Consider the following 15,333-nt stretch of genomic DNA (forward strand, 5'->3'; position numbering starts at 1 on the left):
GGATAAGGTGAGGACCTGCCACCCTAGCTGAGGTTCACCCATGTCCCCTGGTTGAGCCATGGTTCACCCATGTCCCCCCATGGCTGAGTCATACACTCTCCTTGACAGCGGGGACTTCCTAAGGTCCTTCTCCGTAGGGAGCCCCGCAGTTTTCACCTCCTCCTCTCTAATCAGTTTTATAAACAAGGCGCTTATACACAGCACTTGACTTGCCCCGCCAGTGATATTTCTCTAGTGGTCATTGGCATATTCAGGGGTGTCCTGATGAGCAGAGGAGCAGCTGGAAACTGCAGACTTAGATCACTTTGATCTGAGCAGACACCTTAATGCTGGAATTCAGTAGAAAGTGCTCCTGTAATGGTAGCGTTTGATGGCAGTGCTTTTAATTAAAAGTACACTTGTTAAGTCCTTTCGAAAGGTATTTAAAGGCTTAGGAAATTCACCTTCAATCCATGGAGGTTCGCTTTTTTTTTTTTTTAATTGAGCAGCAGAAGTGGTCTTGTGTGCCATCTGTTGGAGTACAGGAAAACACTCAGCTCAAACCACATTTCCTGGAAACACTGCTTTCCCCTTTGTTCTGTGGATTTAACTCCCAAACATTTGTAGGCCAAATGGAGCAGTGACATGCTGAGAGAAACAGCTCTGGCCATGGTTCTTCAGTTCCTTATAAAATAGCTGCTTCTAACTTACGTTGACTGTGTTCCCAGCCCTGTGTCAAATGCTTGGGAGTGTTTACCTCACTTAATCTTTATCACACTACGTAGATATTATCTCTAATCATAGATGACATTGTGGGAGCTTGGCTCAAATAACGTACCCAGAGTGTCACACAGCCAGTGAGTTGGGATCAGCACTTGAACTGAAGTCTGTCTATATCTTAAACTTACGTTCTTTTTTTTCAGAGACAGAGTCTCTGTCACCCTGAGTAGAATGCCACGGAGTCATAGCTCATAGCAACCTCAAACTCCTGGACTCGAGATCCTCTTGCCTCAGCTTCTCAAGTAGCTGGGCCTATGGGCACCTGCCACCATGCCTGGCTAATTTTTCTATTTTTATTAGAGACAGAGTCTCACTCTAGTTCAGACTGGTCTCAAACTCCTGAGCTCAAGGGACTCACCCATCTGGGCCCCCAAAGAGTGCTAAGATTACAGGCAGGAGCCACAGCATCTGGCCCAAAACCTGCATTCTCTTGCCTCAGCCTCCTGAGATGGGGAAACCAAAGCATGGCGAGCATCAGGGGCTTCCCCATCACAGCTCGCAGCAACCTCCCACTCCTGGGCTCAAGCGATTCTCCTGCCTCTGCCTCCCAAGTAGCTGGGACTACAGGCACCCGCCACAATGCCCGGCTATTTTTTATTTTTATTTTTATTGTTTTGGTTGCAGCCCTCACTGTTGTTTGGTGGGCCCGGGCTAGATTCAAACCCACCAGCTCAGGTGTATGTGGCTGGCACCTTAGCCGCTTGAGCCACAGGCGCCAAGCCCAAAACCTGCATTCTTAACCACTGTTATTCTGGCTGCATTTCATCTAAGTGAAGACACAAGCCACCAACTTATACCAGGGGGAAAAGAAGCTTGAAAATTAGGCTTTTTAAATTGTCATGGCTCATAGAATCAGCATTTAAAATACAGTGCAAAAGTCCCCTTCTCCACAAAGGGCTCACTCTTTTTTTTATTTTATTTTATTTTTATTTTTATATATACATGTGTTAATTAGGTAAGGGCTCACTCTTTTCTGTGTTCTCTGTAACCCTTCTCTATTCCATGGTCTTTAAGATGCTACAGCTGGAAAGGCCTGGTCCTGATGAAGGCACAGAGGCTCAGGGACCAGCGTGGCCTTCAAAGGCTGGACCAAAACGGGGAGTGGGCCTGCTGCAATGGGGGTACTCATCTGGTCAGCCTTCTGCCTGGCGGTGGCCTCAGCCTGTCCGTCCTGTTATTTTGGCTCTTTTCTCAGCTGCGACCTTGAGAGGATGACCCCTGACTCCCCCAGAGTAGTCCAAGACCACTCTGCTCCTCAGTTTCCCCTGGTGTCAAATTCACTCACCAACATCAGTATTTGACTTTCTTTGTGGCAAGGGGACCCAGTAACTCTTAATGGAATAGCGACTTGGGGTGGAGAGATTGTCTTCCACACCTGCCAGCTCTGTGGCCTTGGTCAAGTCCCTACGCTCACCCTGCTTTAGTTCCCCCATCTATAAATGGTAATGATGACAGTCATCTATTTCAGAGAGTTAGTAAAGGATTGAATGAGTACATATTCCTAAAGGGCTAGCACACAAACACTGTAGAAGTATGTAAGTAAAAAACAGGCTGTATCTCCATTTAACAGAAGAGGACACAGAGGCCCCATGAGCCCGAATTCACATAGCTCCCGGAGTCAGAGCCGTGGCATCAGAGCTGCTCCTGGCACACCGCTCCCTGGTCCTGGTCCTTCCCGTGACCTCTCAGGTCCAGATTCGAATGAAGAGATTTTAGGGAGCCTTTGACCCTCTTGGAAATACTAGTCTCGGCGGTGCCTGTGGCTCAAAGGAGTAGGGTGCCGGCCACATATACTAGAGGTGGTGGGTTCAAACCCGGCCCCAGCCAAAAACTGCAAAAAAAAAAAAAAAAAAAAAAAGGAAATACTAGTCCCTCATTTCCTTCTGGGCCTAGTTGTGATGTGAATGGTTAAGAGGGAGGATGTTGGCCAGGCATGGTGGCTCATGCCTGTAATCCCAGCACTCTGGGAGGCTGAAGTGGGTGGATCATCTGAGTTCAGGAGTTTGAGACCAGCCTGAGCAAGAGCAAGACCCCATCTCTACTAAAAGTAGAAAAATAGGGCAGCACCTGTGGCTCAGTGAGTAGGGTGCAGGCCTCATATACCGAGGGTGGCGGGTTCGAACCCCGCCCCGTCCAAACTGCAACAAAAAAATAGCAGGGCATTGTGATGGGTGCCTGTAGTCCCAGCTACTTGGGAGGCTGAGGCAAGAGAATCGCCTGAGCCCAAGAGCTGGAGGTTGCTGTGAGCTGTGACGCCCTGGCACTCTACCAAGGGCGTCAAAATGAGACTTTGTCTCTAAAAAAAAAGAAAAGAAAAATAGAAAAACTAAGGGCCAGCCATGGTGGCTCACGCCTATAATCCCAGCACTCTGGGAGGCCGAGGCAAGTGGATCTCCTGAACTACAAGTTCAAGACCAGCCTGACCCACAGAGAGACCCCATCTCTAACAATAGCTGGGTGTTGTGACGGGCACCTGTAATCGCAGCTGCTTGGAAGGCTGAGGCAAGAGGATAGCTTGAGCCTAGGAGCCTGAGGTGGTTGTGAGCTATGATGCCACAGCATTCTACCAGGGTGACAAAGTGAGACTCTGTCTCCAAAAAAATAAAAAGTGAGGATATCTAATCCCCTGAGAAAACTGAGTCTGAAAGTGCTGCCCAGACATTTGTGCTGTTTCCCTTTGCTGTCGTGGAAGGAGCAAGTTAGGGCCCTGCTCGCTCCCTGCGTGCACAGCCTCTCAGTTTATTCCAGAGAGAAAATCACAGCTGTGTAAAATTGTGCGGCCACCTGTCCTCACCCGCTCTATGTGTGTGTCAGGCGAGGGATTGTGAGGTTCTGCTCCTTTGTGTTGGAAGCTGCTTATACTTCTGGCCATCACTGTGTGGGAATGGCTGGGAGTTTCTGGAGCGTCTCTGCCTGTGAATCCCAGGAGTTGGAGCAGACCAAGGAGGCAGAGGCCGTGGCTGCCCACAGCCCATCTGGGACACCCCCTGTTGCAGGTTAACGGGATCGACCTGAGGAGCTGTCGCCATGAAGATGCCATCACCGCTCTCAGGCAGACGCCCCAGAAGGTGCGGCTGGTGGTGTACAGAAACGAGGCCCACAGCAGGGACGAGGAGAACCTGGAGATCTTCCCTGTGGATCTGCAGAAGAAAGCCGGCCGAGGACTGGGCCTGAGCATCGTTGGGAAACGGTAAAGATAAGCCATGCGAAGCGGGGGCTGCCTCTTCCTTCAGGGCTCTGGGGACCATGCCTGTGAACGCTGAAAGGTAGACCCCAGTGTGAACTCCTGGTGGGATCATGAGGGATGAGATATTACAAATATCTGAACAACCCAGCTAGTGTTTCTGAGCAAGGTCTTACCAAAAACTTGTCGTATCAATGACAGAACTCCAAGTGCAATCACCCATGCTGTTATATTGATATTTTCTTACAGAGTAAGAACAGCTACCAAGGTTCTTTCACACTAGTGGGATTACTAGATCTGAGGTTTGCAGAGGTAGTTAAAGATACCCTACAGGTATCAAGAGGTAGATTTATACAATGTTGGGTTAAGAAAATGGCTCTTGCAGGCTGGGCACAGTGGCTCACACCTGTAATCCCAGCACTCTGGGAGGCCGAGGCAGGTGGATTGCCTAAGCTGAGGAGCTCAAGACCAGCCTGAGTAAGAGTGAGACCCCATCTCTGCTAAAGACAAGAGAAAACTAGCCAAGAGTTGTGGCGGGCACCTGTAGTTCCAGCTGTTCAGGAGGCTGAGGCAAGAGGATCACTTGAACCCAAGAGTTTGAGGTTGATGTGAGCTATGAGGCCATATCTCTCTACCCAGGGCAACAGAATGAGGGAGACTCTGTCTCCAAAAACAAAAGAGAGGGAGAAAAGAAAATTGCTCTTACATGTCATACCATGTTAATTTTATAGTGTGTTAAAACTACTTGAGTAGATAAAAAGATGAACATAAATTCTTTATGACAGTAGTTTTTTATTAAGAAAGATGTCCTAGGCTCAGTGCCCGTAGCATGGTGGTTACAGTGCTGGCCACCTACAACTAGGCTGGCAGGTTCGAACCTGGCCTGGGCCTGCTAAAACAACAATGACAACTGCCACAAAAAAATAGCTGGGTCTTGTGGCGGGCACCTGTAGTCCCAGCTACTTGGGAGGCTGAGGCAAGAGAATCGCGTAAGCCCAAGAGTTTGACGTTGCTGTGAGCTGTGACACCACAGCACTTTACCGAAGGTGACATAATGAAACTCTGTCTCAAAAAAGAGAAAGCTATCCTAGGCCAGGCATAGTGGCTTATACTTATAGTCCTGGTATAGGTACTCAGGCAGCTAAGGCAGGAGGATCACTTGAGCCCAGGAGTTTCAGGTTGCTGTGAGCTAGGCTGATGCCAGGGCATTCCATGGCATTCTAGCCTAGGCAACAGAAGGAGACACTTGTCTCAAAAAAAAAAAAAAAAAAGAAAGAAAGAAAGAAAAAGAAAGGTGTCCTGCTGAGCATGGCTGCGTGTGCCTGTCGTCCAGCTAACTGGAGGCTGAACTAAATCACATAAGGCCAGGAATTCAAGGCCACAGTTCTCAATGATGAGGCCTCTGAATAGCCACTTAAGCCCCCAGGCAACATAGCAAGACTCTATCTCTCAAAAAAGGAAAAAAGAAGTATGTCTCCAAAATAATAATTTGCACCCAGAATGTAGGTAGGTAGACCCTAGGGTTGGCTGCCCTTTTGAAGTCTGTACTGCTTACCCATGGGACGAGAATTCAGTAATTGTCCCTGGATGATATGAATGGGTTTTTCTTGCAGTGGATTGGAAAGTGGCACCTTGAAACTTCAAGTCTCGCTTCCACAGTGGAAGGTAGCGTTGGTGTTCCTGCAGGGCTGCAGGTGTCCAGGTGATGCCCAGCCTGGCCTCCAAGTGTATGACACATCTTCTCAGGAAGACTCTCAGCTGCTTTCCCTTGTGTTCTGAGTCCTCATAGACCTCTGATGACCAGCCTGGTGCAGCAGTTCCAACTGTTACTAAAATTAAAATACTAGCCACCGTTTTTCAGTGCTATTTTTGTGCCAAGTCTTGTGCTGTCCTCAACTCATTTTTTAACTCAGCAGCATAAAACCATCACTCTGAAAATGCATTATAAGACAAAAAAAGAACAAGCTCAGTCTCTTGCATCTGTAGAAAAAAATCAGTGCACGTCTGGGCGCACAGCAGCTCCCGGAGCCAGTATCAATGTCTGCCCTCTCGTTGGGGCGTGTGTGCGTCCCTGGGAAGACTGCCCTGAGAGTAGGTGGTTTTTGCTTTGTTGTCTTTTAGTGGGTTGATAAAGTGGTTTGCATACAGCACCCGTATTTCAGGTTGAATTTGAAAGGAACATTTACATTTCTTAGCACAAAACTTTCATTGCAAAGGATCAAATGTATTAGCTCTCCAAATTCATAATTCCCTGTGACTAACAATTTTATCACAAGGAATTTATCTTAAAGATATATGTACACATATTCACTGCATGTTGTTTGCAATAGCTAAAGAATAGAAATAGCCTGTATGTCCATTAGTAAGTTACTGATTAAAAAACAAACAAGAACGGGGGTGCCCCTGTGGCTCAGCGGGTAGGGCACCGGCCCCATATACCAAGGGTGGTAGGTTCAAACCCGGCCCCGGCCAGCTAAAACAGCAGTGGCAACGAAACAAAAAAATAGCTGGGCATTGTGGTGGGCGCCTGTAGTCCCAGCTACTCAGGAGGCTGAGGCAAGAGAATCACTTAAGCCCAAAAGAGTTGGAAGTTGCTGTGAGCTGTGATGCTATGGCACTCTACTGAGGACAACAGAGTGAGACTCTGTCTCAAAAAAAAAAAAAAAAAAATGTTTAGCCAGGTGCTGTGCCGGGTGCCTGTAGTCCCAGCTCCTGAGGCAAGAGAATCGCTTAAGCCCAAGAGTTAGAGGTGCTGTGAGCTGTGACATCACAAGGGCAACAAAGTGAGACTCTGTCTAAAAAAAAAGAAGTTATGGATAAGTGAAATCATGGACCATTATAGAATAGTATGCAGCCAAGAAAGAAAAGGAGGAAGGAAGGAGCTCTGAGTGCTAATGAAGCCCAGTCGTCAAGGCAAAGTTAAAGAAAACAAAAATGGGGGAAACAGGGAGTGTGTGTGTCTCCAGTCACAAGCGGACGTGTCTATTATGCGTGGAAATATTTTGTTGTGCCAATACGCCCTGTTCTGTGGTATTAACAGAAATGGAAGCGGAGTGTTTATTTCTGACGTTGTGAAAGGCGGAGCTGCAGACCTCGATGGAAGATTGATTCAGGGAGATCAGATTTTATCTGTGAACGGGGAGGACATGAGAGACGCCTCACAGGAGACCGTGGCCACTGTCCTCAAGGTGAGTGTCTGGGCTGCCTCCTCACAGCTGGCCCAGCTGCAGTCCAGGGGAAATGCCCCCGTCCACCCTGAGTACATCATGGGCCGGGTTTTATGTTGACTCTACTTTTTACTAGAAATCTAATCTTTGATTATTTTAAGCGATCAGGGATAGTTTTAAAAGAGAGCTCTGTGATATTGACTACTAGAATTGAAGGGAACTTTGAGGTTTCCAAGCTAGTTTTTCATTCTTACGAGAATTCAGAGTACCCATGACTGCCCTCTGAAGGGTGGGCTCTCCTGGTGTCACAGAATCCATCCTTCCCCCTCTAGAGCTATGTCAAGGGAGCATGTGATTGTGATTTTGACACTTCAGTTGCTCCATTTCACAAATGAAGTTTATTATTATTATTATTTTTTTTTTGTAGAGACAGAGTCTCACTGTACCGCCCTCGGGTAGAGTGCCATGACGTCACACGGCTCACAGCAACCTCTAACTCTTAGGCTTACATGATTCTCTTGTCTCAGCCTCCCGAGCAGCTGGGATGACAGGCGCCCGCCACAACGCCCGGCTATTTTTTTGTTGCAGTTTGGCCAGGGCTGGGTTTGAACCCACCACCCTTGGCATATGGGGCCGGCACCCTACTCGCTCAGCCACAGGCGCCGCCCCACAAATGAAGTTTAAAAAGTAGAATGAGAGTTGTCCTAGTGGCTCATGCCGGTAACCTCAGCACTTTGGGAGGCTGAGGTGGAAAGATCATTTGAAGCCAAGCATTTGAGCGACACAATGAGACCCTATCTCTACAAACAAAAATAAAAAAATTAACCAGGTACAATAATGTACACCTGCAGTCCTAGCTACCCCGAGAATACAGAGAGCTGTGATTGCATGACCACACTCTAGCCAAGGCAACAGAGCAAGACTCTGTCTCCAAAAAGAATTAGTGAATTAATGAAAAGAATGACATGCCCAAGATAACAAAGCTGTGCTTGAGGGGTTTTTCTACTGCCCAAGCTATCTCACTGTGGTAGAGATTCAGAATTCACTCCCAGTGTCTCTGTAACATGGACCTTACTTCCCTTGGAAGAAACGGCTTAATAAAAATTTTTGTTAGGACGGGTGCAGTGGCTCACGCCTGTAAGCCTAGCATTCTGGGAGGCTGACTGAGTGGATTGCCTGAGCTCAGGAATTCAAGACCAGCTTGAGCAAAAAGTGAGACCCCGTCTCCACTAAAAATAGAAAAACTGAGGCAAGAGGATCACTTGAGCCTAAGAGTTGGAGGTTGCTGTGAGCTAGGACGCCACAGCTCTCTGAAGAGTGACAGAGTGAGACTCTGTCTCAAAAAAATCTTTTTGGTGGTTCATTTTTATTCAGCTATCACCAGGTACATTTTATTCTGTTTCAGAATTGCCATGGTTTGTCAGCAACGCAAAGACAAGCCAATGTGTTTATTTTAAAAGTCTGATTTCCTATCGGTTATTACAGAGATTGCGTTTGTAGATTATCTGCTGTGTGTAATGTTATGCTGTTCACCAACACTTTCATCAGACGAGGGGAGGAAAGGAGAAGCATTGGAATCTCATCCTCTTAACACTTGTAAAGTGGTCGTGAGAAGGTGCTGCTGGATTTTTTAATTGTTGTTTTCTTTGACTTCTAGATCACTGACTCTCCCTTTCCCTGTTGCTTTAACTGCCCTTTCATAACTCACGGCCGCAGAGGCAAGTCTGCTGCGGTGTTTCAGAACACAGACACTGCTGCTTTTCACTCCTATTCTGTTCTCGCCTTCCCAAGTGTGCGCAGGGCCTTGTGCAGCTAGAGATGGGAAGACTCCGAGCTGGTTCCTGGACCTCGGCAAGGAAGACTCCGCAGCTCAGTCAGGTTGTTGATGGCTTCCATCAGACTGACTCCCCTCGCTGCCCCCACCCCGGGAGCCAGCTCCCCCGTTGACAAATGATCGCTTGGAAGGATTGTCTGCTAGATAGCATGGTCACAGAACCGAGTTCAGTGTGTGTTCATGTGTTTGTAAAAAAAGGAAAGGTGGGATAAAAATTCATTAATCCCTGGGTTTTTCTCTCCTTTATTTGCTTGCAAGTGTTTCCTTAGAACCATGTTTCTCTTCTATTAGTTCTGCGTGCTTGTCCACAGCTGTGTTTATTTAAAAAAAAAAAGAGGCAACATCTGGTGGCAATTTGACCCTCATTAGCACAACATTGTTCTACTCATTCAATTAAATGTTGCTATAAAGTTAGCTGGTGACCAGCCGTGCTGAGGGCAGTTAGGGGAATGTTTCTGGGAGAACCGAGTGCGGCTCAGTGGGTGATATTTGTGGGCTAGCAAACACCTTATGTTTATTTGCAAGGCTGATGTAAGTGCCACTTTCTTTAAGAAAGTACATTTCACTGTACTTTTTTCATTGTAAAGGCTGAAAAAACTCAAGGTGTAGAGTGCGTGTCTGGCTCCATCTGGTCCGTAATGAAACCACAGAAACTTGTGTGTGACTCCGTGTTCTCTTCTGTGGGTTAGGGATAGGTCTGCATGGAGGTTAAAAACATGACTTGTAATCCTCCCTGGTTAGAGTCTCAGGCTTAGACCTGCAGCCTCTCCCAGGCTGTGGTGAGCACACGGGTGTCTGCTGCACGGCCTCACCAGCTCTTTGCTGCATCTTTTGCCTGTTGGGTGTTAGAAAATGAGGGAGGAAAAAAACTATTGTTGGAGTAGGGTTACAAATTAGCAAGCTGGTGTTAGAGAATCTTCAAAGCAATCCAACCCAATAAATATCATTTTTAGTTTGGATTTTTTTTTTTTTGCATTTCTGGGTTACATAAGGGTCAGCAAATGTCTAAAACACTGCTGCTGTGGGATTCCATGGGTGACGGTCAATGATGACTCCGACCACACTTGTGTCAACAGCGGGAACTGGAGATGCCCTGAAGGCCCCTCTAAAGGGGGTTTGTCTATTCTCAGTTGATTCCTCTGCTTTATCTAAGGGCTTAGAGGAGGACAGGGAGGGTGTGTCTGAGGTTAAGGTAGCAGCAGGTGCTTCCTCTCCTCTGTAAACCATGTCTTCATCCTTCCCACCTCGGGCTTCACCTACAGCTTCATCCTTCATGGAAGACTCACACTTGTTCAATGATTTCATTAAAGCCTCGTGGTACATGGGAGATTAGAATGCAGAAAGAGCTGTACAGAGACAAATTACTGTCCCTGTTGGATTATGAGAGAGCTGCACAGAGGAGGCTCCACTGGGTCTCCAGAGGAATCTGGGAGCAGAAGCGGCGTCCCTACCAGAGACACCTATGGCACAGTGGAGTGCCAGGAGTGACCGCCCAGTAGAGTGGTGGGTGGGACTGGATTTCTGTCCCTCCTCCACACCCTCATGACGGTGTTTCACCTACATTGTTAAGTATTTATCAGCATCTTCGTGTTTAGTAAAATATATATTCAGGTTAAGAGCAGAGCTAACATTTAGAAGCTGTATTATCCAATGTCAAAAAAAAAAAAGCCCACCATACTTGTTTTGGTATATGAATGTGAGCGGTCAGATCTTGGAAACCTGGAACAAAGTATCAAATACTTTAACTCCTCGCCCAGAATTTTTACTGCAGAGAGGAGAAGTTTAATTCAATTTTTTTTAAATAGTAAATATATTTTATCATTCCCTTGTCATTAAAATTATTGCTGAGATGATATGAGAGTTGGCTAATTAAAAGCAGGCTGGTACCCGACTGTGAAAAAAAGTAAGTGTCTTACATCATCATGAGTTGCAGACCCTGACCCTGACGGACAAAAAGAAGATTCCTACAGGACCCATAGGGAGATCAATGCCTTCTTTAAAGGGCTAAGGAGATTATAACTGGTTGACTTCATCGCTAGGAAGTGGGTTCAGTAAGAGAGAACTAGGCTGGGCCCTGTGGCTCACACTTATAATCCCAGCAATCTGGGAGGCTGAGGTGGGAGGATCCCTTGAGCTCAGGAGTTCAAGATCAGCCTGAGCAAGAGTAAGACCAGACCCCGTCTCTACTAAAAATAGAAAAATTAGCTGGGCATTGTGGTGGGCACCTGTAGTCCCAGCTACTTAGGAGGCTGAGGCAAGAGGATCGCTTGAGCCCAAGAGTTTGAGGTTGCTGTGAGCTGTGACCCCATGACCCTCTACCCAGTCTCAAAAAAAGAAAAAGAGAACTTCTAGCCTTGGGGCCACCAAGTCTCTTTCTATAAAATGGCCTTTCCCACCAACCAGGAGGAAGTATCTCTACTCTGCAGAGGAAAGTATACGTTGGAGAAAAACACTCCAGGAATTTTTTCCTCAGGGAACAAAGTGAATATTTACAAAGCCTCAGTAAGCACATTCTGTGATTTTTTTTTTTTTTTTTTTTAGGTGAAAGTTATAATATGTTATACTTTCTCAAATCTGACTGGTTATCTATTGTAATAGCATTTATTTAAATTATATCCTTTCAAGAAAACAATAAAAATTCTTCTTTAAATATACATATATCCATATGAAGGATGCTGATATCTGCAACTTACTTTGAAATGAATCATTAAAGAAAGATGACTTAGGCCAGGCGCGGTGGCTCAAGGCCTGTAATCGTAGAACTTGGAGAGGCTGAGGTGGGTGGATTTCCTGAGCTCACGGGTTAGAGACCAACCTGAGCCAGAGTGAGACCCCATCTGTAACACTAGCTGAGTGTTGTGGCAGCCGCCGGTAGTCCCAGCTACTCGGGAGGCTGAGACGAGAGAATTGCTTAAGCCTAAGAGTCTGAGGCTGCATGAGCTGTGATTGCACAGCACTCTACTGAAGGCAACAAAGTGAGATTGTCTCAAAAAAAAAAAGAGGGTGGCACAGTGGGCAGGGTGCTGGCCCCATATACTGAACCCAGCCCCAGCCAAACCACAACAAGAAAATAGCCAAGCATTGTGGCGGGCGCCTGTAGTCCCAGCTACTCGGGAGGCTGAGGCAAAAGAATCGCCTAAGCCCAGGAGTTGGAGGTTGCTGTGAGCTGTGACGCCACAGCACTCTACTGAGGGTGATAAGTGAGACTATGTCTCTACAAAAAAACAAAATGAGTTGAGTGATAAATAGATGAATGAATGTGTAATGAAATACAGCAAAATATTAGCTATGGAATGTAGGTGTTGTATACATGGGTGGCTACCGTATAATTCTTTTAACTTTGAAATTTTTGAATTTGAAATTTTCTGTATATTTGAAATTTTTTCATGCTTTTTTTTTTTTTAGAGACAGAGTCTAATTTTGTCGCCCTCAGTAGAGTGCTATGGCATTACAGCTCACAGCAACCTCCAGCTCCTGGGCTTCGGTGATTCTCTTGCCTCAGCTTCCCTAGTAGCTGGGACTACAGGCACCCAGCTATATTTTGTTGCAGTTTGGCCTGGGCTGGGTTCAAACCTGCCACCCTTGGTATATGGGGCCTGCACCCTACTCACTGAGCCACAGGAGCCACCTGAAATTTTTTTATTCTTAAAATACTAAACAACTTGCATAATAGTTAAGGAAATGGACCAAGTTATAATTTATCAACTAATAATAATGATCTTAGGCTTAGCTTAAAGTTTTGATGCAGGTGGGCCCAGGCAAGGTCAACAGCCTGGCCGTGCTGCCCTTCACTGTGTGTACAGTTCTCACAGAAGAGCCTCTAGCCAGAAGTGACTACACACTGCAGACCTCAGCTACGTATTTAAAGATTAGAAGGACAAGAAATGGAGGAATAACAGATGGGACTAAATTATTACTGCCTCAAGGAAAATCTTTAAGAAAAAAATGTCATCTATGGGCGGCGCCTGTGGCTCAATGAGTAGGGCACCAGCCCCATATACCAAGGGTGGCGGGTTCAAACCCGGCCACCCCAGCCAAACCACCACAAAAAAATAGCTGGGCGTTGTGGCAGGCACCTGTAGTCCCAGCTACTCGGGAGGCTGAGGGAAGAGACTCGCCTAAGCCCAGGAGTTGGAGGTTGCTGTGAGCTGTGTGATGCCATGGCACTCTACCAAAGGCGAAAGAAAAAGAAAAAATGTCATCTCTAGAAAAGCTTTTTTTCCCTTCATATTTTCTGCTTTCTCCTTTAATTAGGGGTTTTATTTGGTCAAGTTTCTATTAACCCTGGTTTCATTACACTTGCTTTAGTGAAATATTAAATGCACTTTAGGTAATAAGGAAATACATGGTGACTGTAGTCCCCAATGACGCACAGTGCCCATCAGCCTTTATACTCTAGGTCGCAACCTAGAAAATGTTTTTGATTTTATGGGGAGCAAGAATAGTTCAAATGATTGTACCTTCTCTACTTGGGTGATGGAAACCATCCATAAAGGCATACACAGTGGATCAAACAGTGGCGAAGGAGCTTCAGTGGAACTGGTGTGGGGCGGTCAGAGAGTAAGGTGATTTTTGTTCTCTTCCTTGGCTGCTTCAGGATTTCTGTGAGTTGGTTGTGGTAACCTCAGTAATGGGAAGACCGGTGATGAGTGTGAACTTGTAGGGCCACGTCAGTGTCTGCACACAGGTAACCACTGGCTCTTCTTTTCCAGGGGAGCCAGCACAGCAGCTGCCGTCCTTCCCTGGCTCCCGTCATCGCCGGCCTGCAGAACCTGGTTGGCACAAAAAGAGCCTCTGAACCTGCCCAGAAGAGTCCAGGTATCATGGGGACACACCCCTGGCAAAACCATTAGGTTACTCTAATTTTAAAAAGAAAAAAAAAGCATTTTGGAAAAGCAGCCCTTACGTCTTTAGTTAAAATGTTTTTAAATCTTGGAGCCAGGCCACGTAAGCCACACGCCTTTGGAAAGACCTGTTCCAAGGGAAGGAAAGACAGATTCCTTTTTGTGAATGTCTCTTTAACAGTACACAAATCACATGAAAAGCAGAAAGCTCAATGCATTATAAAGTAAAACTGTTTACAAAGGGGAAATTAATAAATTGCTGGTCACTGGAAGGTCAGAAGTATGAGTACCATTGGGGGTAAGGGGGTTGGGGGTCTTTTTAGGTCTTTCATTGGGTGGAGGGTTATCTTTGATTACGACAGAAAACATACAATGAAAGACAACTGGCTCATGCTCCAAGCATTTAACCATGGGCTCCAGGCAGCAGCTGCCACATTCCATCAGCTTTGTAAGTCCAACGATCATGGCCACAACTGCCTCACACAGAGAGCTCTGTAGGAATAGAGGATGTGACTCCTGAGGACTCGCCTGCCAGTCTGGATTTTGAGAAAGGGTGGGATTCCTGTTTCGTTCATTGTCCTGCCTTGAAAGGCCTAGGATAGGTGTTATGTCCTAAATATATGATCTCTTAACTTTAGAAAGCTAATTGTGTTGCTTCTTTATTTATAGGCACAGTCACGGTGCCGAGGACTGTTGAGATAATCAGGGTAAGTCATTTTTGCTATTCACTTTTTTCTGGTTTGTGTTCTATTTGCCTAAAATGTGCATTTTCCTGCTTGAGCTCAGGAGTTCGAGACCAGCCTGAGCAAGAGGGAGACCCCCATCTCTACTAAAAATAGAAAAACTAGCAGGGCATTGTGGCAGGTGCCTGTAGTCCCAGCTGCTGGGTTGGGGCGGGGGAGGCGGGTGCTGAGGCAAGAGGATGTCTCGAGCCCAGGAGTTTGAGGTTTCTGTGAGCTGTGACACCACCATGGAACTCTACCAATCATGACTGAGATTCTGTCTCAAAAAGAAAAAAAATTAAATTTTATCCTTCACACAAGTTTTTAAATTGTTGATGCGGCCTATGTAACATCAATAAGCAAACTTAGATAAGTACGATAAAACACGTAGATGACCACTATGAATTTTTTGGCAAATCCCATCCAATGTATTTTGTTTATAGAACAAAGTATTATGTGGAACATACTAAAGCATTTTTGACGGCCTAGAGGACAATTTTAGTTAGTTACTTAGAGCATTCCATTGCATGTGCTTGTAATTTTCTTAAGCAGCTTCCTCTTCATGAACAATTAGCACGGTGTCTCGGTTTTCGTTTTTGCCCCTAGCCTAGGTAAGTTCCTAGAAATGAAATTGTTGGGTCAGAAGCCATGCTTTTTATTGAAGGCTTTATACACCTACATGTTGCTAAGTTGCCCTTTTGAGAAGATCGTGTAAGATGCCTTTCAGTTCATAAATGTGTCAAATCTGGATTTTCAGATATCCAGATTATTAGAAAGTAGACTTATTTTGATCATAAGTTTGGGGTTTTAAAAGTGGTAAAAA

General features: G+C 46.0%; 1 protein-coding gene across 1 annotated transcript in view; it reads left to right on the forward strand.

Moving 5' to 3' along the window:
- PATJ (PATJ crumbs cell polarity complex component) overlaps positions 1–15,333 on the forward strand; it is a 408,655-nt gene that overhangs the window by 371,194 nt on the left and 22,128 nt on the right. The window contains 5 exon segments of the mRNA XM_053575260.1: positions 3,756–3,949; positions 6,984–7,131; positions 8,902–8,988; positions 13,657–13,762; positions 14,458–14,495. Coding sequence (XP_053431235.1) covers positions 3,756–3,949; positions 6,984–7,131; positions 8,902–8,988; positions 13,657–13,762; positions 14,458–14,495 — 573 coding nt within the window.

The sequence above is a fragment of the Nycticebus coucang genome, chromosome 22 (genome assembly GCF_027406575.1).
Source record: "Nycticebus coucang isolate mNycCou1 chromosome 22, mNycCou1.pri, whole genome shotgun sequence".
NCBI classification, from domain to species: Eukaryota; Metazoa; Chordata; class Mammalia; order Primates; family Lorisidae; genus Nycticebus; species Nycticebus coucang.